Source organism: Beta vulgaris, chromosome 3 (assembly GCF_026745355.1).
Source record: "Beta vulgaris subsp. vulgaris cultivar EL10 chromosome 3, EL10.2, whole genome shotgun sequence".
Classification (NCBI taxonomy): Eukaryota; Viridiplantae; Streptophyta; class Magnoliopsida; order Caryophyllales; family Amaranthaceae; genus Beta; species Beta vulgaris.
In genome coordinates, this window is record NC_079204.1 from 30116367 (window position 1) to 30140092 (window position 23726).

General features: G+C 36.2%; 1 protein-coding gene across 1 annotated transcript; it reads left to right on the forward strand.

Moving 5' to 3' along the window:
* LOC109133756 (uncharacterized) lies at nucleotides 1-495 on the forward strand. Its single transcript, XM_019247519.1, has one exon. It carries the CDS (start codon nucleotides 1-3, stop codon nucleotides 493-495), a length of 495 nt encoding a protein of 164 aa, XP_019103064.1.
* The last annotated feature ends 23231 nt before the right edge of the window (nucleotides 496-23726 follow it).

The window sequence follows — 23726 nt, forward strand, 5'->3', positions numbered from 1 at the left end:
ATGGTCTTATTCTTCGATGGATCCAACACTAAAGAAACAGCAGAAGCTGGGATATATATTTTATATCCTAGTAGAATCTCAATTAGGCTAGCAGTAACCCTCAAGGGTCCATGCACCAACAATAGAGCTGAATATGAAGCTTTATTAATTGGATTTGAGATGCTGCTAGAATTGGGAGTCAAGAGAGCAAAGGTATACGGGGATTCCCAGTTGGTCATTTACCAAATGAATGAAGAATTCAAGAGTATATCATCAGTATCACAGGAGTGTTGCAAGAAAGCACGAAAGTTGTCTAAACAATTTAAAGAAATCACTTTCATACACATCCTCAGTGAAGAAAACAAAGTAGTAGATCAACTGTCCCAAATAGCTTCTGCTAGAGAGGAGACACCTTCACAAAATGACGATTTTATTCTCCAAGAGAAGGTCCTAGAGCCTCTCAGTGAAACTGATAAGGAAGGACCAGAAAATATATTGGAAGTATATAGAATTTAAATATTAAGAGAGGAAAAGGACTGGAGAGATGAAATTATCCAGTATCTCCATAACCTAGTTGGGACAAAATTGCCAAATAGAGTCAAAATGGCAGCGACCAATTTCTATATACAATTTGGTAAACTACATAGAAAGGATCCAGAAGGATTACTTTTAAGATGTGTGGATGTTGGAGAAGCTCTAACTCTCATGGCAAAGATACACCAAGGGTTATGTGGAATTCATCAAAATGGCCTAAAGATGAGATGGTTGTTACATGAGCATGGTTTCTATTAGCCCACCATGAGAAAGGATTGTATATATTTCGCTAAAGGTTGCAAAAGATGTTAGAAGTTTGGACCTATCAGTAGGGCACCAGCTTCAAAACTGAAGTAGATTCCTAAATCTTGGCCCTCCAGTGAATGTGGAATAAATGTCAAAAGGGAAATCAACTCTGCATCTTCTAAGAAGCATTCATACATTCTAGTAGTGACTGATTACTTCACCAAATGGGTGGAGGCCCAGACTTTCGACAAGAATCAGTACCCAGGTTGTAGTAATTTTCTTGGAAGAAAAAATCTGCAGAAGATTTCAAATCCCAAAAATTGTCACCTTTGATCAAGCCATAGTCTTTAGGAATCCTGACCTGTTGGATTACCTTAATCAGTGTGGGATCACTAAGTTGCATCCAACACCTTTCTATGCTCGAGTAAATGGTCAAGCTTAAGCTACCAATAATATCATAGTAAAAGGCATCTCAAAGATAAAAGATAACAATCCAAGAAAATGGGATAAGTTGTTGTTATATGCCCTTTAGGCCTACATGACCTCTAAAAGGGAAGCAACATAAGTTACTCCTTTTAAATTAGTTTATGGACACTCTCCATTGATCCCAGCTGAAGTGAATGTAAGATCATCAAGAGTGGCCCAACAAATGGGATTGTTAAGAGAAGACTATTCACAGGCGACTAACATTAAAGTTATGGATGCTCTAGTGGCTAAGGAAAAGGCTTTAGCCAAAATGAGAATCCAAAAAGAAAAGGTTGATAGGACCTACAACAAAAAGGTAGTGCCTAAAGAATTCCAGGAGATGATAAGATTTGGAATATTTCTGCCGGAAGCAACTTACAAAGATCCACAATTAGGGAAATGGTCATCCAAGTGGCAAGGCCCCTTTATCATTCATAAGAAAATGTCGGAAAATGCATACATATTAAAGGATATAGATGGCAACATAAAATTTAGAGCCTTAAATGGCAAATTTCTAATGAAATATCATCTATCTATATGGGAACAACATGATCCCGTATTTCAACACAATCATGCAGAATTGTTCCATACAACAAAGGATTACTAAAATTACAACATTTATAGGACTTGGCTCCAAAGGATCCTCAGTAAACTAAAAGGAATCCTCATCAGGAGAATCCACATGAAGATGATCAACTTCTTCTAGTTGGGGGGTTGTACTTCCTTCCAAAGGGAAAGTAGCCACATTCTCCAACTGGGGAGTAGCATTGCTTGAGAAAAGGAGGATGATTGATAACAAATTCATCAATCAGATCATCCTTTGAATTTATTTGTGGGTCAATTACCTTGAAAGTACTTACTGAAGGATAGGTGGCAGGGCTAAGACGTGATAACTTCTTAAAAGAAGGATTATTGGTAGTCTTGGACTCAATGTTATCAACACTAGAAGGACTTGGGATTAAATAATCAATATTCCAAACAAAAGAGCAAAACTTTTATAAAAAGAGTAAAGATGGTGTTCATACTTGCTTTGACTCGTAGGTGTTTCCTTTTAAGGAAAAATTGAGATATGGAATTGGCATCATCTTCATCAGAAGAGATAATATACTAAGGTACCTCAGAAGAAGCTTCCAACTTAGGACGCTTTCTGCTGGAATGTCTTCAAGGCTTAAAGGCAGAGAGGTAGTTGTAATCTCTCTTTCTTGTAGCTTTCTTGAGATGGTCAACTGATCCACTGTCCCCGTAGTAGGGATGGTAACCCAGTCCGCATACGACCCTAGTACGCTCTGACCTGAAGGAAAAAAATATGAGTCGACTTCGACTCTGTTTAAAAAGGCCGACTTTCGACTCTGTTTAAAAAGGTCGACTTCGAGTTGGAGGAGGGTCGGAGTACGATCTAATAAAATAGTTCGACATCCGAATAGGACTTCGACTTTGAGTCAATCAATTTTTTTGGTCATGTATTATTTATGTATAACCTGACTTCGACTTTTAGCCAATTGTATTATATAGGATTTTCCCGTTGAAGAAATGATTGTTTAAAATAATAGTAATATTTAGATTATTTATAATATACTCCCTCCATTTCATATTATTTGCAACGATTAGACAATTTCTACTCACTTTATGTCAAATCGTTGCAAATAATATAAAACGGACGTATTATAAGATTTCCATATGATTATTAGAATGAATTATAATGATTAGATTAATTTATTATAGAAGACTATTCCATTATAAAAATGGGCAGAAAAATAAGTTGGATCGAGTTCGGAGTCGGATGTTCGGATTTTAAGTTGGATCAGATTCGGAGTCGAATGTTTGGATTTTAAGTCGGGTCGAATTCGAATTTTTGGAGTCGGATGTCGGACTCGGATTTAAAATCCGACTTCTTGTAAGGTGAGGTTGGATTATGCATAATATGGTCCAAGTCTGACCCGTTGCCATCCCTACCCCGTAGGCTGAGTGTCCTTGGAAGTACAAAGACAATCGTAATCTCTCTTTCTTGCAGCTCTCTTAAAAGGTTCAATTTTCTCCATTGGTCCCATGGTTTGAATGTCCTCCATAGTTTGGACATCTCCATATGAAGCCCCTTGATGATAAGCAACATCTTCTTCCTCGAAAGAAACAGAAGGTTTGACCTTTTGCTGTATGGTGGCCCAATAGAGTCTGTCATATCTAGAGTTTGTTTCCATGCCATCATGCACTCTTAGTTTTTTCTTCCCGGATTTAGCTAAGAGGCAACATAAAGAACAAGGAAAATCTAGTAATGATCACTCCTACTAAAAGTCATAGTAATAATTAAGGAGAGAAATTACTTACAACCTAATGAAAGCTCATTCTCAAAGTTTACCAAAGCATCAAAACATGCGGAGTTATCTGGGAAGACATGATCCCACCACAGATGGAAACTTCGAACAGCTATAATGATCCATTACCAAGGAGAAATAGACATGGAAGTAAGGTTGAGATTTTTTATTTGAAGGGCTCTACCCTCTTCAAAGCGACCCCTGGAGGTCCGAGGATCATTGCGCGTCAAGAAGGTATAACTAGCGGTTGGACCAATCTGAATCGTCTAGCTACCAGCTATGGATTGTAGGCCTCAAAGCCAAAATATTCAAGCTTAGCAGCGATTAAATCACTAGATCTAAGAACATTACTCCAAAAGTTTCCATCCCTAAGGAACTAGAGAGAACGTTAAGGGATTGTGGCCAAACAGACACTGCTTGATGGCGCCATGTTTCATTTCAACATATGCAACCATTTTGTCTAGAAAAATGTTCCAGATGCCAGGATTGGACTTTAAAGCCAAAAATCAAGCTTGGATGTCAAACCTCATATGGAGATACAAGATTAAAGCTGACCTAATAATAACCGCTACAATCATCAAGACTAGAAAGAAATAGAAGAGGATCAAAAGAAAGATCTTCCTCCTTTGAACCCTTAGGAGCTTCAAAAGTTGAAGGGGGAATGAGAACCATCAAATAAGGTAAGTACATGTGGCCCTATCAAGTCAAAAGCCGGAGGGCTCCGAATCCCCTATCTGTAGAGAAAACGGGGGACTCAGAGGTATGAGTTCCAAAACCTTTAGAAGAATACATACTCCTAAATAGACACCTATAAAGTTGTCCCAAAAGAACAGGAGCCAAAGCTACTTCTTCAGAAGTAGTGGAGATGTTGACAACTAGAGATAGTCACAATGTTAGTAATCCTCCAGCTATATACAACATTAATTTGGAAAATGCAAAAGTAAGTACTTCCTCCTGAGAAGTGACTTCCTCACTAGTATCCTTATTGATGAAAATCCACGAATTTATGAAAAACCACATTTGTTGGCACTATAAATAAGACTAGCATTCTGGGGAAAGGTTGATAAACATCGATTATATTGTTGATTATGTTCTTTAACATGGTGAAAAATAGGAAGGACAACTCCATATTTACTTTTTAGAGACGTCCAAGTAATAAGGGTGACATAAGCAAATATTACAGTCATTAGTCCTTACCAGAACAAGAAGCAATTAATGGCAGGGTCCCAAGAATCTAGTAAAGTAGTGGACAATATTTTGTTCTTGGACCATTGGTCATGAAACAGTTTCACTCGCTGAAACCACGCTCTTGCATCCACCCTTAAAATCCAACCTTTAAAGGGCTTGCTGGCTAAAGGCCAATTCAAGTTTGAGAGTGTTTTGGGGGGGGGGGGGGATCGGAAGTATTCTGAGCTTAGTATCCTCTAAGATAAAATGTTCCAAGAACGGGTAACATTGTTGCTCTAAGACGATTTGGCTCTTTGGATTCTTTGCATCTTGAAAGGAAAATAAAGACCAATAGTGGCAACTTTGTCCTCTAAAGGAGTATTAGGGTCAGTGCTTTTGTTCACATACCAGAACACTTGAGACTTATAAGTCCCAAGCTTCACCATAATGGCGTTGCATAATTGATGAGCTACTTCATATTGCATGGTATCACGTTTTTTAGCAAGTGCTTCACGAATCTCATCTTCACGAACTCTTTCATTAGATATGGTGAATTGAAGTTTGGTGATGATTGTGAATTCGTAAAGAAAGGTATAAAAATTGCTTGAAGAATCTTGAATTTTCCTAAAATCCTTAAAAAATGTATTAATGAGGAAGATAACTAAAATGTAACAATAAAGGAAGAAAACACGAGCATACCGCGTGATGTGATTCATTTTAGGTCATATTTTATTAAGCCATGTTAAGACCAAGTTTTAATAGATTAAAATGCAGGGTTCTGAATTCATATTAAAGAAGCCCATTCCCAAGGGTGTGTGACTTAGAAGCCTATTCCAAAGGATGCGTAACTTTCCATTTTCCAAGAGAGAGTAAAAAATCTCTTTATAAAAGGGGTAAGTGTAATAACAAATGACACACTACTCATCTCTTGATCAACACCCTCAAACCTTTCATCTCCTAAAACTTTCTCAAAAACCTTCCTCTCCAGATATGGACGCTCCCCAACCATCGGCAAAATCATGCGTCACTGGGCCCCAAGAGGTCAACCCACAAGAGATTGACCAGCCCTTCTTCCCTTCTCTAGAGATACCGGAGGATAGAGAAGAAGAAGAAGCGAAGAAGAGGAAGAAGATGAGGAGGGTGCTCCTCCATCATCAAACCCTAAGTATGATGAGGAGGATGAGGATGAAGATGATGATGAACCCGTCGCCAAAAGGAGGAGGATTTGAGAGTTCTCCGAGGACACCTCAAGTGGGGAGAGTGGTTTTTTTCTCTTCTGGAGATGACTTCAGTGATGCTGTTGGTAGATTCAAATGGCGAAAAACTACCATCTCCAAAAGACATCGTAGAAATCTTGGCCTAGAGTTTAGATATCACAAACTATAATCAATAATTGAAAAAATTTTCATTTGAATATGAAAATTTCAATTCTGGTTTGTAAAAATTTCTTATCTAATAAAATTTACTTTTATCTATGTTTGCAATTTTATCATCATTAGCCCGTATTTGCATTATTTATTTGGTTCAATCAAAATTGTTTGAATTAATAAATTATTCCGAGAAAAATTGTCAAATCAAATTATGCAAAACCACGGCCAAAATTAAAATGAAGAAAGATGAAATGTCTCTTGGGATACTAAATATCTGTAAATATACTAATGAGGTAGAAAAAGTTACTTCAAAAAGTAATAATTACCTTCCAATTTCACACGCCACTAATGGCAAAGTCTAGAATTGATATGATACATTGAGGGGTTAATGGGCAAACCTATTTTACCCGTTAGGGTCTTAACTTGGACTGGTTAAGATTAGTTATAAGAACCGTAACACGTTATCTGAATAAATAAACACCCAAGGCCTCGTGTATTCTAAGAAATAGGGATGACATTTATGGTGATTGTATTATAAATACATCATTTTAACTTTGATCTTTTTACTCCTAATATCTTATTTTCCTATAAAAATCCAAAAATCCTTGAATATGGCTAATCAACAAATATCGCTCCCTTTCCTTGGGAATGTTGGAGGCATCGATTTCATTTAGACATAACACAAAGAGGACCGGAAGAAATTTAAAGATGAGGAGATGAAGAACTGGTAGTCTAAGATCACACAAGACTCTTTAAAAGGGATCCAAAGGTCCAGCGTGGAGATGCTAAGGAACAATGGTCCAATGCTACTATCCTTGGAAATGATGTGGATTTCCTAGCATCACACCTTTGGCCAAAAATTGAAAAAAGTGAGTTATTAAAGCTAATGGGCATCTGCAAAGCATAGGGAGAATGCATTGTAAAACAGTACTTTCCCCCTAAGCTCACATTGAAATATCGTCAGTCCATGATCTGTGAAGGTAGCTTGGTCGTGTTCAACAGAAAATATAGGGTAATCCAATTGGGAGAAGATATCAATTTCAAAAAACTCATACAATATAAGTGTACTTGCCTATTGTGGGATGAAAGTATGTTGGGAGGAAGCATCCTTATGTTCCCATGTGAAGATTACTCAGATGATGATGATCCTGATGTTGATGAAGATGAGGAACCCCAAATCATCATCAGTTTCGCCTATCTCAATGCTTGATAGATCAAACAACGCTTTAAATATCTTAGTAATTCTAATAATAGTGCATAGTTGGGATCCTCCTTAGAAAACTATGTATCTATTTGAATTTAGTTAATAAATATCTCCTTAATTAAAGATATTTCATGATTAAGCGATATTACTTCATAATGAAGTAATTTTTATCTTGTTATTCCTTTTTTTTATATCTCCAGATCACATTAAAAATTGTGAGCTTGAATACCATTGTTCATAAAATAAACAATAACCCCAAGGAATCAATCTTAGGCACAAAAGCCTAAAAAAACAATATATAAGTTTTAGATTTGTCAACAAATTGATAATTTTAAAACAAATGACAATTAGAGACAAGTCTAAACACTTCTTCAAAAGGGGTTAAAAGTACTTAACTATTAACTGACCCCAGAAGTTATTATAAAAATAACCGTTAAACAAATTGGATGATTATTTAAAGAAGCATAGCAATAGCATACTAGCATAATGTTTCATTTCAAAAAATCAAAATGAATAACAAAGTAAATGCAAATATGGTGGCTGAGTTTGATGATGATTGTTTTAATCATTCGCCTTCAACAACATAGAGGAAGACAAGAGAGCTTTCATTACAAATGAAAGAGCCAGATGGGTAGAGAAGATGGCACGAGTTTTGGGTAATGAACCTGTGGTGGAGCCAAGAGATCCCAAACTAGTCGAATCAAGCGCTACTACGGTTGGTTCTAACATAGGCCTCTTATCCATCTACTTATGGCCTAAATTGGAAGAGGAATCACAAGTCAAACTACTAACAGTTGCAAAAAGTGGGGAAAGGTGGTCTCCACTATCTTCAACTTCCAAGACCTCCGAGAATGAACTGGACATATGCAAAGAGTCTAATTCTTTCTTGTACCAAGTCTTCCCTCAAAGTATTGAGGATGGAAGAAGGTCGAGATGAACATCAGGGGAGTATAGTTCACTTTAAGTGTCTGTGTGAACTATGGAGGTTGTTAGTTCAAGAACACTTCTTTTCTTGGATGTATGTTACGCTTGTCAATAGGAGATATGCCTGGGATAACAGTTACCAAAGGAATCTCTTCGAAGCAAAGTTAAGTATTCCCCTGAAGATGGCGACTACTCCGAAACAATGTAGGGTATGTATTAGAAGCCAACGAATACGAGGCAATGGTAAAGACATTGTGTAGGGAACACTTTAAAATATTGTCCCTAAGCGCATGTTCTTTTACTTAAAATGTCATTAATAACTATCTTATTAAAAGATAAATTATAATATAGATGTAACAAAGGTACCTCAAATTACTAATGGAAAAATAAGGAAGGGCTGCAGTTAAAACGGCCTAAGGGCTGCTTTTTCGCCAGCAGCCCTTTCCATAGCTTCCCTTCAACTGAAAGGAAGGGTTGCGGTTTTATTCCTAAACGCAGCTCTTCATAGCTAGAAGGGTTGCATTTTGGGACTAAAACCGCAGCCCTTCTTCACGTGAAGGGTTGCGGTTTTAATCCTAAAACACAGCCCTTTGAGACCAGAAGGGGTGCGTTTTATAAACCGCAGCCCTTCTTCAAGTGAAGGGCTGCGATTTTAATCCTAAAATGCAGCCCTTTGAGTTAAGAAGGGCTGCGTTTTAGGATTAAAACCGCAGCCCTTCGTATTCCTTTTTTTTAAAAAATAAAAATAAATCTGATGCAGCAGCCCCCCACACCTTGCACTCCCCCCTGCCAGCAGCCCCCCACACAGCCAGCACTCCCTGCAGCCCACCTCAGACAGCAGCCCACCCCCACACCCAGCCCTGCCCACACCCCACACCTAGCCCACCCCAGCCAGCAGCCCTACCCACACCCAGGCCCACCCCAGCCCACCCCTGCACCCCCATCCCCAGCCCACCCTCTGCCAATCCCTCCACCCAGCAGCCCCCCCCCCCCCCCACCCCCACCCAAAACCTTCCTTCGACACAAAAAAAAAAAACGATCAAATTGCAATAATATATGACAAGTTTTTTGACTTAATAATTAACTTTAAATATATATTTAATTATGTAAAAAGTGTACATAGAATTGATACAGACTAGTAGATGTAGCTAAAATGTATCATAAGCAATCATCGGTAATGTGGGACGCCAACTTATCCCGAACTTCATGTAATTCTTCTGTGGTGAAGGCCCTCAAACTTGGTGCGTTATTCATATAAACCTTGCAAAACAACCAAGGAGTAAACACATAATATAAGAATTCAATCATTTACCGTAGTTAGTAGTTCTAAAAATGACATATACCTTCCCGAAATTCAATCAAAAAAAATGCAAGCCTAAAACTCTACACACTAGTTATATTATATCTCATATTATCATATTCAAAAAGAAAATGGAGTTAAAAGACTCTAGAAATAGGAATTGGACGCGAAAAGACATAAATAGGCCTAAAATCACATTTATGTTCCCGATATACAACCAACAACAAAAGCAAGCCTAAGAATCTACACAATAGTTACATTTTACCTCATATAATCATGTTCAAAATGAAATTTGGGTTAAATGACGCGATAAGTACGATTTGGGAGCGAAAAGGCAAAACTAGGCCTAAAATGACCTTTTCGTTCCCAATATTTAACCTACAAGAATTGCAAACCTAAAATCTAGACAATAGTTACATTATGCCTCATATTATCTTGTTCAAAATGAATTTGGGGTTAAATGACTCGATAAATACGATTTTGAAGCGTAAAAGGCAAAAATAAGCCTAAACTAACATATACTAATAAGTTACATGCCTTTTGAAGATCATCACATTAGTGCAACGGTTGACAATATCGAACATGTACCTCAACACGTAATAGCCACATGCAAGTCCATCTTCTTGTTGCGAACACTAAATGTTCACCAAAGGATGCATCCAATGACATTCATGTTAGATGTGTAGTATGTGGCTAAAAGTGTTTCTATATAGGAACAAAAAAAAAAAATAGTCATGTTACCTCGAATGATTTCCAAACAGGTTGATGCTCGAAGTCCTGTTGCACTAACATGCTTCATCACTCTACATCAATACATTATTATAAGATTAGATGTACTAACTGTTTATATATATAAAGATGATGAATGATGTGTAATATTAATAAGTGCGCATATATTGAGTTTCAATTAGGCTACCTATTTAACAGTGATTTGATTAGTAAGGACCGTGGTGGTTATTGACGCAAAGAATCAAAGTGAGACTTCGTTACGTGACAAACATATCGCAAGCAGTGTCCAATGAGCCCTACAACAAGAAAATATAGTTATTATTAATCGTAGAACAATTAATAGGTCAATTTAATTATCGAATAATAAAAGTAAAGTGAGTTTAAGAAGCATACTTTTCAATATAAAGAACAAGAATGATCTTATGGATCCAATACGAGAAGATGCTTTGAAACTCATATCGATATACTCTTTCACTTCGGATTTGTTTTGTAAGCAATTGTCATCTCGTATTATGTTTGGACATAACCAACCAAACATTGACTCATCACTAGATTTTGCAATCAATTCATTGTATAATAACCTGAGAAGTCATATTGATTGTTAGAAAACTTACTTATTATGGAAGTTGAATTGAAAACTACTTAAGGCATATCTATATGTATATTTAATTTATATACTTATGTATTACCTCATGAATGTTTGTATCATGGAAACATTCAACTCTACCCCACATAAGAATTCTTTAATATCAACCTTAGATATGAATGTCGACGAGTCCTCAAAGTAGTGGAATTGTTGCTCCGCCAAAGCAACCTCAATTGTACTATCATCGGGTAAATCGCTAGCGCACTCATGTAACAAAAAGCATCAAGTACTAAGGCCTCGCACCACCTCTGGATCGATAATAAGTGGATCAATCATTATTTAAGTACATACACTCACATATTAAAATCACACATGTATAGAGCAAGCTAAGATAGTGACATGGTCAATTATATGCATGCAACCGAAGGTCCTTATCACTCCAACCTAACCCATCCTTGGACGTCTAATCTCACTCGTGAATATATGCCAACTTTTCAATTCTAAGGAAAATCCAGCAGCATTTCCCTATAGTTCTCCAAGTACACAATGCAGATAATTGCTTATCTACATATGTACCTAGAGAACAATGTAGAGAAATGATAAGCCAAGAATTTCCTCAGAATTGAAAAGAAGACACACATTCACCACCTAAGTGAGATCAAACGTCCAATAACACTCCCAAACGGGGACTATTCAAGACTTACACCTAATGAGTAAGTCTTGAACGGGTATCTAGGCATATGATGATGATTCAAACAACTTGTAGATTTCATAGCTAAATTACATTGCGTTTTCAAACAATCTCATATCAAGAAACACAAATAAATCTACCTCCACAACCCTCCCCCGCCCTCGCCCCCGCCAACCCTCCCCCACCCCCTACCAGCCCTCACCAACCCCCTGCCCAGCATCCCCAGCCCTTCCCCACCCCGGCCAGCCCTCCCCCACCCCTGCCAGCCCTCCCCCACCCCATGCCCTCGCCTACCCCCTGCCAGCCCTCCCCACCCTTTGCCAGCCCTCCCCACCCCCTGTCCAGCCTCCCCAACCCTCCCCTACCCCCTTCCAGCTCTCCCCCACCCCTTGTCACCCCTCCCCACCCCTGTTGGCCCTCCCCACCACTTGGCCAGCACCCCACCCCAACCCACCCTCCCTCAGCCCTCCCCCACCCCAACCCACCCCAAACAATCACTCTTTGAGCAAATACAAGCACATTTAACAACAAAAAATAGAAGTTGATTTCAAATTAAACAAATATTAGAGAAATGTAAAAGAGGAGAGAAAGTGAGGGGATTTACCGCGAAAGAGAGTGGGAGAAGTGATGCTCCATAATAAATGAAGTAGTGGAGGAGAGAATAGAAGGTGGTGCGCAAGGTGGTGTAGCTGCGTGGTGGTGGCACGTTGGTGGTGGTTCAATGTGGTGGCGGAGTTAGGGTTCGCGAAAAGAAACTGGTGGTCTGGATTTCTCGCTCGTAAAATTTGTCTAAGGGAGGGAAATAGAAATGTGGGTATTGCATAATAGGCGCGCAATTTATTAGAATAAAAAAAATGATAGTGAAGGGTTGCGCTTATCCAAAAAACGCAGCCCTTTGTAAAAGAAGGATTGCGGTTTTTTTGATAAGCGCAACCCTTCACTTTCAGGGCTGCGGTTGGCCCAAAAATCGTAGCCCTTCTAACAGTAAGAAGGGTTGCGTTTTCTAGTTAACCGCAACCCTTCACTAAAAAGGACTGCGGTTACTAGAAAACGCAGCCCTTCTGACAGTAAAAAGGGTTGCGTTTTCTAATTAACCGCAGCCCTTCCAGCGCAGCCCTTCCTTTTTTTCCCCTAGTGAATGCAATCTTATCGATAATATATTTCCAATGATTCAATTACTTTAGCATAAGTTTTTGATTCATCAAATTGAAGTAAGACATTGATATGTCCATTTACTAATTATACTCCCTAAAAAAATTGTTTCTAGTTTCCCATGAAATTAGGCAGTTTAGAAAGAATTATGGAATGAATGACGTACATAAGTCTTTATATATATGTGTGATCCCTAAAAGATTATAAACTTAGAACAAAATGGATTACACATATCTTCCCATTTTCACCAACCGGCTCCACATAATATGTCATATCCATCAAAATGGCTAAATCATCACAAGGCGTTGAATATCATTATCTAGAGACAATGATGAATTTATCAGGAATGAATCTACTAGATGGATCCCCTCCATTCAAAAATACTTTGGAGATAATCCTGCTATGCAACAGAATTTGGAGAATAAAAGAGAATACAAGGCCTTCCAAATGGGGTCCAATCTAGATCTCATGAGAGAACTAATATTTCCTAAACGCGAAAGGATTGATCAGGTTATGTCTCTTCTAGTTTGTAAATCATAGGGAAAAGTAGTCACAGAAGAGATATAGAAGCCTAACATTCCTTGGAGATATCTGAAAAGGCTCTTCGTCAAATGAACTAAGAAGAAGGTTAAAGTCCATAGAATGGTGGACAAATCATCATCAAGAGTCTTAGTACAGTGAAAATGTGCTTATCAGATATGATATGATCTCATGACCTATGATGTAAATCTTTATTAGTTATCATCAAATGACCAGGTATATGTGAATCTTGAGGAAACTTTCTTAATAGATTTCACAACATCTAGAAAGAAAGGTGAAGGAATACACGAAAGGTTATTCTTCTCAACTAATTTTAGTCATCCTAAAAGGGCTTTATTGACCACCTTAGAACAATGGAAAAAGTCCCGTTCAGAATACTACTGGATGATATTGGCTATAACCATTAGAATCCCTATCTGTTCATAATTTTTGTGGTGATAAGTACATCACTCAACAAATCAGGAGTGCAATTTGTTACAACCATTTCGGATGACAAGTAACATGTATTGTGGTACATCGAATCAAACCTCAAAATGTTTAATTTATGTTTTAACATAAGGGCCCAATGTAAGTATAAAACCCATTAAGTGAAGTCAATAGAGGCTAAAGTCAAGAAGACCCAAATCCAAACTATCAGGAGATGAAATTCAAATGTAATAAAAAAAAAACAATCGAAAGAAGATAATCAAGAGGTGGTTCATAATAAAAACAAACGTGCATTAGAGGATAACAATTATTCGGTGCAGAAAGCAGTTAAGGTTTGAATCAAATACGATTCAAATATGCTCCCTCTCCAGAGTACACAGAAGTTACATACTATGATTCTCTATAAATAGAAAAATCAAAATCAAGCAAAAGACAACAACAAAACAACTCATCAAATTACATTTCCTAATTCCCTTGCGTAGCCTAGCTTAAGCATAGCCAACCCCCTTCTAGGTTATAGTTTAGTTCGCTAGATTTAGCTTTGGCATCCGAGTATGTTCTGGCGCCATTAGACAAGGTCTCAAAGTCTCCGATTGAAGCAAGGAACCGTGGAGGTAATAGCCTTCTTGTAACAACCCGAATTTTCTCCACCAGCTTACATAGGATTAAGCACAACGAAAGGGACTCTAGTAGAGATAATCCGGATTATTACCATCACACTCACTGAACTACATCGGAGAGTGTGGAACTCAATTCCTAATTCTATTTAATTCTAATTAACTATTACAGCACGACCTTGATTCACAAATTCTGTTCTAGTAAATTTATATAGAAAATTCAGTAGAGTTTCCTTTGAAAATAGGACAAGCCTAAAGCGGGAAATCATTTAAGCCTGTTTACAATTTTAATTTATAAAATACTCCAAACTCAACACCCCCAACGCTTTTGCTGAGCAACAACCAACAGAGAATCAGGATCACTAGCTAGAGACTCTTAAATACAAGATTATGTTATAACTAATTTAAGTGCTAATTCTTACAACTTCAAGCGTCCTCACTTCGATAACAACTATAATATTGCTCTGGCTCGTATTAGCTTCAACTTGTAAATATTAACTTACGACTTCAGCCTGAAATATTAGAGAAGATGCCACCCTCCAAGTGACAGGCCACATAAAAATGACAAAACAACATACACACATCAGCTAAGTTGAGTACTCAACCTGTAAATAAGCTTAACACATGTTTTGGTGGTTTTCAATTGAAAACGACTCAACAGACAACATAGTCACACTGTTACAACATGCATCACATCAACTCATGTTGACCACATATTTATTATATCTTTATCTAATTAATCATTTTATATTACACCATGATCCATATAACAGCAAACACAACAACGCAGCTTCAAGCAATCAAAACAGATTCATATTTCATATAAATCTAATTAGTTAATCTTTCAACATATCACGATTTCTTATAAGGAATCTGATTTTACCAACTTTGATATAAGCAATATATTTTATTTCCTTTAATGGATTTCTTATCATAAATCCAAACTTATGCTTTTACACTCTATCAATCATTTTCCTACATTGTTATACAGAAACCCTTATCAGGCAATAAATAACATAACAACTTTCACTATAATGATTCCTTATTGGGAATCCATTAACAAGATATGATTCCTTATCGACAATCACACATCATTATAGCTTACTATGATATTCTTCCTTATCAAGAAACCAATATCGTTATTCATATTCAAATATCGAATAAACATTCATTACTTACCTAATACGATTTCTTATCGGGAATCCAATATCGAAACAACTTACCACGATACGATTCCTTCTCGGGAATCCAATTTTAATATAACTTACCATGATACGATTCCTTATCGGGAATCCAATATCAAAATAAGTTCATACACTACTGGAAAAAAGCCTATCCGATGCGGTCAAAATCGGACTTACTGATGTGGTTTTGTTCCACATCGGATAGCCTCGCAACAGCTCATTAATGTTTTCTGATGCGGTCCAAAATCGCATCAGAAAACGATAATCTGATGCGGTTTTACCTTCAAACCGCATCAGTTAATTTGATTAATTGATGCGGTTTTAAGGTGAAACTGCATCAGTATGTAGTAAATGATGTCAAAAAAACTGCAGGTCTGCACATTTACATTCCTCAATTTTTGGCGCTAGGTAAGTAACTCATCTCAATTTTGGCGCAATACTTTCCCACTATATTAGTTTACAAGATACCAAACCACACATATATATACAACAATAATAACTATATAGAAACAAAATTATACAAAATACATATAAATAAGAACTTAATCATAGAAACCAAATGAATTCATAGAAATAACATTATAATATAAATAAAGAAAATTACACAAATATACAAAAATAAACATTTAACATGTATACAGAATATTACAAACCTAAAAATTGAGACTAGACGAAAATTAAGAACTAAATCCCGAAATAATCGACAATAATGAGCATTTATATATAAAAACAAAATGAAACGAAAATTAGATCTAAAAACCCATTATACGAAAATTGCAATATACAAAAATTACAATATCCTAATTATACGAAAATTGCAATATACGATACGAAATAATTGCAATTATCCAGTAATTATACGAAATAATTGAAACAAAACCGAAAATTAGATCTAAAAACTAAAATTAGTAAGAGAAGGAACTAAAAACGAAAATTAGAAAAAAATTAAGATACGAAAAACAAACAAAAATTGGAAAACGAAGGAACTAAAAAACACTACCCAGATAAAACGAAAATTAAGAATCGAACAAAAAAACCAAGCGAAAATGAAGTCTTAGAAAAACGAAAAGAAAATGGATTCTAAAACTAAAAAATCAAACGAAAAACGAAATTAAAACCTAAACCAAAACCAGATCTAAAAGCAAAATCCAAAAAACGAAAAAAACACCTAAAACCATATCCAAAACTAAATCCCACAAAAACTCAAACGAACCAATTTCTTGTGTATCTTTGATTCTTCGTTCTTCGTTTCGATCGTCATTTTGTTCTTCATTTTCAATCTTCAATATTCGCTCTCCATTTTATTCTTCATTTTCACACTTCTTTTTCGATCTTCGTTATTGCGATTCATTCGTTCTTCGTTCTTCGTTCTTAATCGTTCTAATTTCTTCGTGATTCATTCGTTTTGTGAGGGAAGAGTAGAGAGGAGGGAGAGAAGTGTGTGAGAATTTGGGCTGTGAGGGACGAGTAGATAGGAGGGAGTTAGGGTTTGAGGAAGTGGCTGGGATGAAGAGAAAGAGGGAAGAGGATGGGGCTGCGTGTGAGGGAGGTGTAGAGAGGAGAGAGTTAGGGTTTGAGGAGTGACAAAATGAATAGAGGAGAGAGGGAAGAGAATGGGCCGCGCTTTAGTATAAAATAAAATGAGGTGGAATTTGGACCGCAGTTTAGGTTCAAGTGAATGTATGATTTGGGTCGCGCATGTTGTTTCATGGAACGATTTTTGGATGCAGTCCCATGAACCGCATCAGACTCATGAAAAACCGCATCAGATTTAAAATCTGATACGGTTTTTTAAGGACCGCATCAGATTTCGTTTGCCAAATTTCCCTCATATTTTTTTGGTTGATTTTCGGATGCGGTTTACAAAAATCGCATCTGTTACTAAGTGACATATAAGGTTTTTTCCACCAGTTATAATTGAGATAACTTTCTTTGAACCAGAGGGAAAGAGAACGCGGCGGAAGAGACAAAGCTTACACTCCTACAGTGGGGGTCATCACCCAAACATTCGCTTTACTTTTGGCCAATAACCGCAACTAGTTCGGAGTACATTTTTCCTCTGATTTCATCAGTCATCCACAGGTTTCACATTACCTGATATATCGCTCGATTATCGCCCCACAGGGGAATGGACATGTTTCACTTTGGGGACCCCCCTTCCCAAGGTTCACAGTCCATGAGGGCACTGTTTGTGTCATCTTATCCGTCGATTCAGACGAGGCTACTTGCCCCTTTTAGATTCCTTTCAATTATGGTTCATAACTCAATCAGATCATTCATATAACTCATCCAATAATATTAGTAATTCTTGATAACTTTTGTACAACCAACCATACTAGGAGACTTCACTTTATAAAACTATAAATCACATGTCATAATTCTTCCATATGTAATTCAGGTTCAATATATATATTTATGCATTTAGGTTCAACTCAATCCAGTCATAAGCTTATGAATTACAACAACTCATAAGCAATCATATCTGGTCAATACCAACAACAATAGCAAATGGTCTTTCAGCTAGAATTAACTAACGAGAGTTACTAAACTAATTCCATACAACGCATACCTTCACATATAAATTTTTAATAATTTTTTATGCTTTATAATTATCTATGTAGACTCATCTCAATAATGATAGTAACAATTATCAAACACTAACAATACTCAGCAATCGGTCTCACTTAGAATTAACAAAGGAGGGTTAACTTAAACCCCACAACTCGAAATTTAAAAGTCAAAGTTTGATTAAAATGACTAAATATGGTTCTAGTTATAACATTATTTAAACTCTAATAAATGTGATAAACAATTAACCCTTCTAGGAACCATACTCACACCTACATTGATAAGTCCACTCCTTTTCTAATTACAGAATAACTGAATCAAATAATTGAAGCTCCTGACAAGAGAGGTTATCAAGGACCTCAAAGGACGTTCACACCATTGGGCATGACTCTAGAAGAAGCCTTTACTAGGCTCCATGCAAAAAGAGTGATTCGGCCTATCGGCCCTACTTTAGACCCTCCTTCTGAGGAAAGATCTAGCAAATGGAATCCTAATACCTACTGCAAGTACCATCAAGAGAATGGGCATACAACATCACATTGCTGGACTTTGAAGCATCATCTGCAGGATATGGTTGAAGAAGATAGATTGCCAGCTTCACCTGCAGCAAAAGTCAGCAATAGCGGCAACCTCTTAATAAATGCCTAAATAAGGCTGAAGCATAGTTATTTAACGATAGTTTTTTAGTTGAGTCGGAGAGTCCCTCCCCTGGCTCTTTCATCTCCTTTCCTGTCAAGTCTATGTCATTTAGAATTTTATTTTTAATAAGCCTTGTTTAATTTATTTCTAATTAATAAAATAATTTCATTTCATTTTCTTTTCATTTTCATTGGCCTTCCATCATTTTATTTATGCTTCTAATTCAATGATGAACTTGACTAATAATAATAAAAGGAGATCTGAAATAAAAAATGATAAAAAAAGGGGACATACTTTGGATCAGGATTTATTCCCTTCTTTCTTCCATTAACCTTCATAGGTCATCCACATACAACCAAGGAAAAGCAAAAATCCTTTAAACAATCATCTCCATTAGCCAAACAATCCCTTCAACATCAAAGCTCCACAAATATCTTTCAAGCATTCCCATACCCTAAACCAAACTCGTGTGCAAGCCTCACTACATTACAAAAAGTATCAATGCCAGGCAAAAACAAAAAGAGTGAAAAAAATCAAAGTGCAAAAAAAAAAGCAAAAGAAACGCACATGACAAAAAACAAAAAGCAAAAAAGACGCACAAAGCAAAAAGAAAGAGCCAAAGGCGAAAATAAATAAACAATCAAGCTAGGGGGCTTATAGACAACTACACCTCTCATTCAAATCCTTCAAATCCAAATCCATGATCCTCCATTCGCCAAATCAACTAAACCTTCATCTAGGCCTCAAGCCTTAAAACTTTCAACCTTTCATCAACCCTAATTCCTTCTTCAAGGTATGTCCAATCCCGCTAGGCTGAAAACCCGAAAGGGCGGCCTATGCAAAAGTTAGGGCACAAAAAAGATATAATAAAAAAATCAGGTCGGGAACTACGAATGGTTTGATTCTACAAGGATTCGTAGGAATCCTCATCTCGAGGTCCAACCGCTTCAATAAAATAAAATTAATCATGTTTTGATGATTTGATTTTATAACGTTCATGAGCATAATCTCTTCCTAGATACCAACATAGACTTGAGTCTGCACCTAGCCTCGTCAAAGGCTTTTCCCACCGACATTCACACTTTTTATTTTTCAATCCAAACTCTCCTTTTCCTAATTCCATGGTCTCTGGCGCTGCATGACTTTGCCTCCCCAAGGAAGAATCCCCACCAATAACTTTCAACTTTCAAGACATATCAACTATATTTTAATATCATATCAAGTACATTTCAATTAAGGCTCAAGCCTAATTTAAGGCAAGCTCACCCAAAGTGGGGGCTTCCTATATATGTGGTGGTGCCTTCAAATTAAACTCCTGAAAAGTTGTAATTTGCGGACCCCAAGTATTTATTAAAAATTATTTTCGAAAATCATTCTATTAAATCCTGATCATTTTATCATTTTACACATCTTCTAGCCCTGCAAAATCTTGACCTTGCATTGCTGCCTAGCAAGAACCTGACCTTACATTCCATACAATCTAGTCTTCATAACCCCGACCTTGCATGATGTGTTAACCCTTATCCTTGCATAACCTTAATCCTTGCATAGCGTCTTATGCATCCTTTGAGAGTCGAAGTTAGCATCTTTGCATCATTATGTGCTTATCTGAGTTGTTTGCAGCTATCTGCTAACATCTTTTTCTGCAGGTAATCAGATTGCTTGTAGTCCTGCATACTAATTTTGTTTTGTAGCGACCAGCTTATATAGATCAGTTTTAAATTGCATAGCGTTTAATATCGTTCTCCGTTCTGACACCAAAAACTTTGACTTTCGGTTTCCTGAACCTCAGTTAAAGTGAGGGCTTCTGTAGACATATAATCGTGTCTCCCCATTTAAGGATCCAATGATGAAACATACCGCAGTATTAGTTGGTTTGACCCAATAGAAGAGCAACCTAAAGAACCACTCCAAAATTGTGTTTCGAAATGATATTTTAAAGCCCAATTAATTATTCATGATAATTAATTTCATTTGAGCCTAATTCTTTGAAAAGCCCAATTAATTGATAATTTATTTATTTATTTATTTTAATACGTAAATAGTTTCAAAAGATGTTTTTTATAGTTAAGATCAGATTTTATCCCGTAAAATCAAATATCTGTAATTAAAGGATAAAAGCAATCTTTTAAACGCGTTTTAAATAAAGCTAGCAGGCACGTTAGGAGTCGGGCTGGTGCACCTAGCGCACGTCTGTGCGTCAGGCGCAGCTCTGTCCACCCGTGCCAGGTGCAGTAGTCTGCACCTGACACGTAGAGTTATAACTGTTTCAGTGTCCAGCATCAAGCACAGTTCTCTGCATGAGACTGAGAGTTTTTTTCTTATCTTTTTCAAAACGCGTGCCACGTGTACACTTTTTACTAGGCATGCCGCGTCATGCACTTGAGACGTCAGCTGTGCCAGAAGCAGCTGGCGTGTGAGATGTACTGTTGTTTCCCCTATAAATACTCCTGATTTCTTGAATCAAGGAAGGACGGGTTTTCATTATTATTTTACGAATACAAAAATCCTTACAAATACACTTCGACTCTCAAAATAATCAAACACTCAAATACCTTCAATACTTTCAGTCAATTCCTAATCGCACTGCTTTCTTGGTTCCAGGATTGCTCTTCCTAAAGATCATTGCGCTTTTCAATCTAAACCGCATACGTATAATTCCTGAGGATCCTTGAATAAATTCTCTATTTTTATGTTGAAGTTACTAACTATTTCTTTCATGATGTAGATCTTTAATATAAAATCGTCCTACTGTATATTCTAATCCTTCCTTCTGTTTTATTTATGTTTATATATTATTATATGTCTTCCTGATTATTATATGAATATTATATGATTGTCCTACGTTATTGTTTTTATCATCTACATGTTATTATTGCTAAACAAGACCTAAAGAATTATTCTAATATTAATCAGATTAATTTGGACAACTTACGAGATTCTCGTGAATTGATTGCATAATAATATTCCTTTAAAAAATAGTATTTTTATGTGTTTCCTAAACCAATCTAGACTAAATATTTTCAGGGTGAATAAAAATATTATATGATTATTCTTTGGCATATAATCTGTAATGAATCGATATTTAGTAAAGGCACTAATGGGTAACATAGTTTTTGACTGTGTTGTCCCTCACCCTCTAACTCAATCATTGGTTTACTTTGACCATCTATGGAGTCATGACGGGGAAATCTACATTGGATAAGTCCATATTTTGTCCCTACATTTTTCCAATATCCAATTAGGTGGATGATTTTTCCTTTAAATAATTGTCGGTGACTTCTTTCAAAACATATCTTTTAATAAAACATTTACAATGGGGTAGTCAAATCGAATATGCGCTCACCCTGCATAGGCGAAATAAACACACGCCTACAGTTAGAAAGGTTTTATCCAATCAAAAAGCGGTAACCCCTAGGGATTAAATCTCTCAAGGTATTCAATACTAAACTATTGGGTATCCATTGACTTGTTTGTAAAGTCAACAAACTGATTTTGCACCAACAGACGATGGTCTTCTTCCTTCTTCTGATCTCTTTTCTTCTTTCCTCTGGTTTTCGCGTGCTACTAGAGGAACATTAGTTCCTAATCATGTTTCAAGTTTGATTTTTAAAACAAAAAAAAAAAAAGAAATAGAAGCCTTGTCCTTATGTGTGCAAGCAAGTGCACGTAATATCTGATTACTGCTATGTGACTTGCTTGTCATATCTAAGGCTTGGTAATTTTGTGCTCTTGTACAAGTTGTGGCAGATATCATATTCTGAGGAAAAGTTATTAAAAAATATTTTCTTTTCTTTTCTTTTCAATTTTGTTAATTATTAATCTTATAAACTTTGGTTAATATTTCTTAGGATATTATATTAAGTGACTAATAATTTTAGGTAAAATCATAGAAGGGGACTATTAAGTGCTATTGCTGTACTTGGGCGCTTCAAGGTAATTGACAATCTCCATCAACGCTTAGAATCCGTTAGAAATTTTATGTGTTATGTGTAATGGATATAATTATGTGATCTTATGTTATGTTAGATATAATTATGTTAAAAATGATATTAGTACTTGATATGACTGAATTATCCCTGCATATAATATATATGTATCCACTAGTATTATTGTCATTACTTTTGGATTTATAATGTACCTATATATACTATCGTATTAAAATATACTAATGTTGATAATGTATTTAATGGGTACAACTGGTGAATTAATGATGTTACGAATGATTTATTTATAAGTTGACATTGTGACCCTATGAGATTCTAATGATGGACGTATTGGTTATTATAAATTATGGACGTTGATTATTATAATTCTATAAAGTGATTAAGTTGTGAAAAATATTTATTTAACTAAAGATGTTCATGTGTGGTGTTAATGTAGTGTTTAATGTGTCATTACTTTTAAAATCTATTAATCACGTAAAATGGAAATATTATTGAGAGAATTATCATGTGGACTAAAGTCCTACATAGGTGATGAACAATACTTAATTTTTATTCTGTTACAAGACTTACAACTATGTCATTGTCTTCCTCCTAATACTATTGGTGCGCTTTGCGGATATTCATTAGATTAGTGAGGGGTGTGAACTCTAAGGACATTCTGAAAAATGATATTGACCATTATTCCAAAATTATTTGGGTGACTTCCCATGTTGAAGTAGGTGGTTACTGGGATTAGTCCCGGCCTACTAACGTTAAAGTCCCCTCTAATAACTAAATTTGAGTATATTATAAAAACTATTTGAAGTAATTGAATTGGTTTAGAATATTGTATACTTGTTTATATTATGTTATACTTGTCTGGAGTACGTATATTTTTCTATGCTATGTTATAAAAACTATTTTCAAAATACGACTATTATAATTGAACAGGATGAAGTTGTATTTACTTAGCTTTCGCTAATTTTTGTGTATTTGTTTTTCTTTGTTATCTTCCAATTTAAATTATTCTGGTTGATAAAAGGGACTACGTTATAGGAATGAGCGCACTTCTAGTTTTAAGTTCACCCAGTTTAATAAATGGGATTTTTAGTTTTGAATTGGTTTAAGTTAGACAACTTAGATCATTGGTTATTTTGATCATTTGGATTC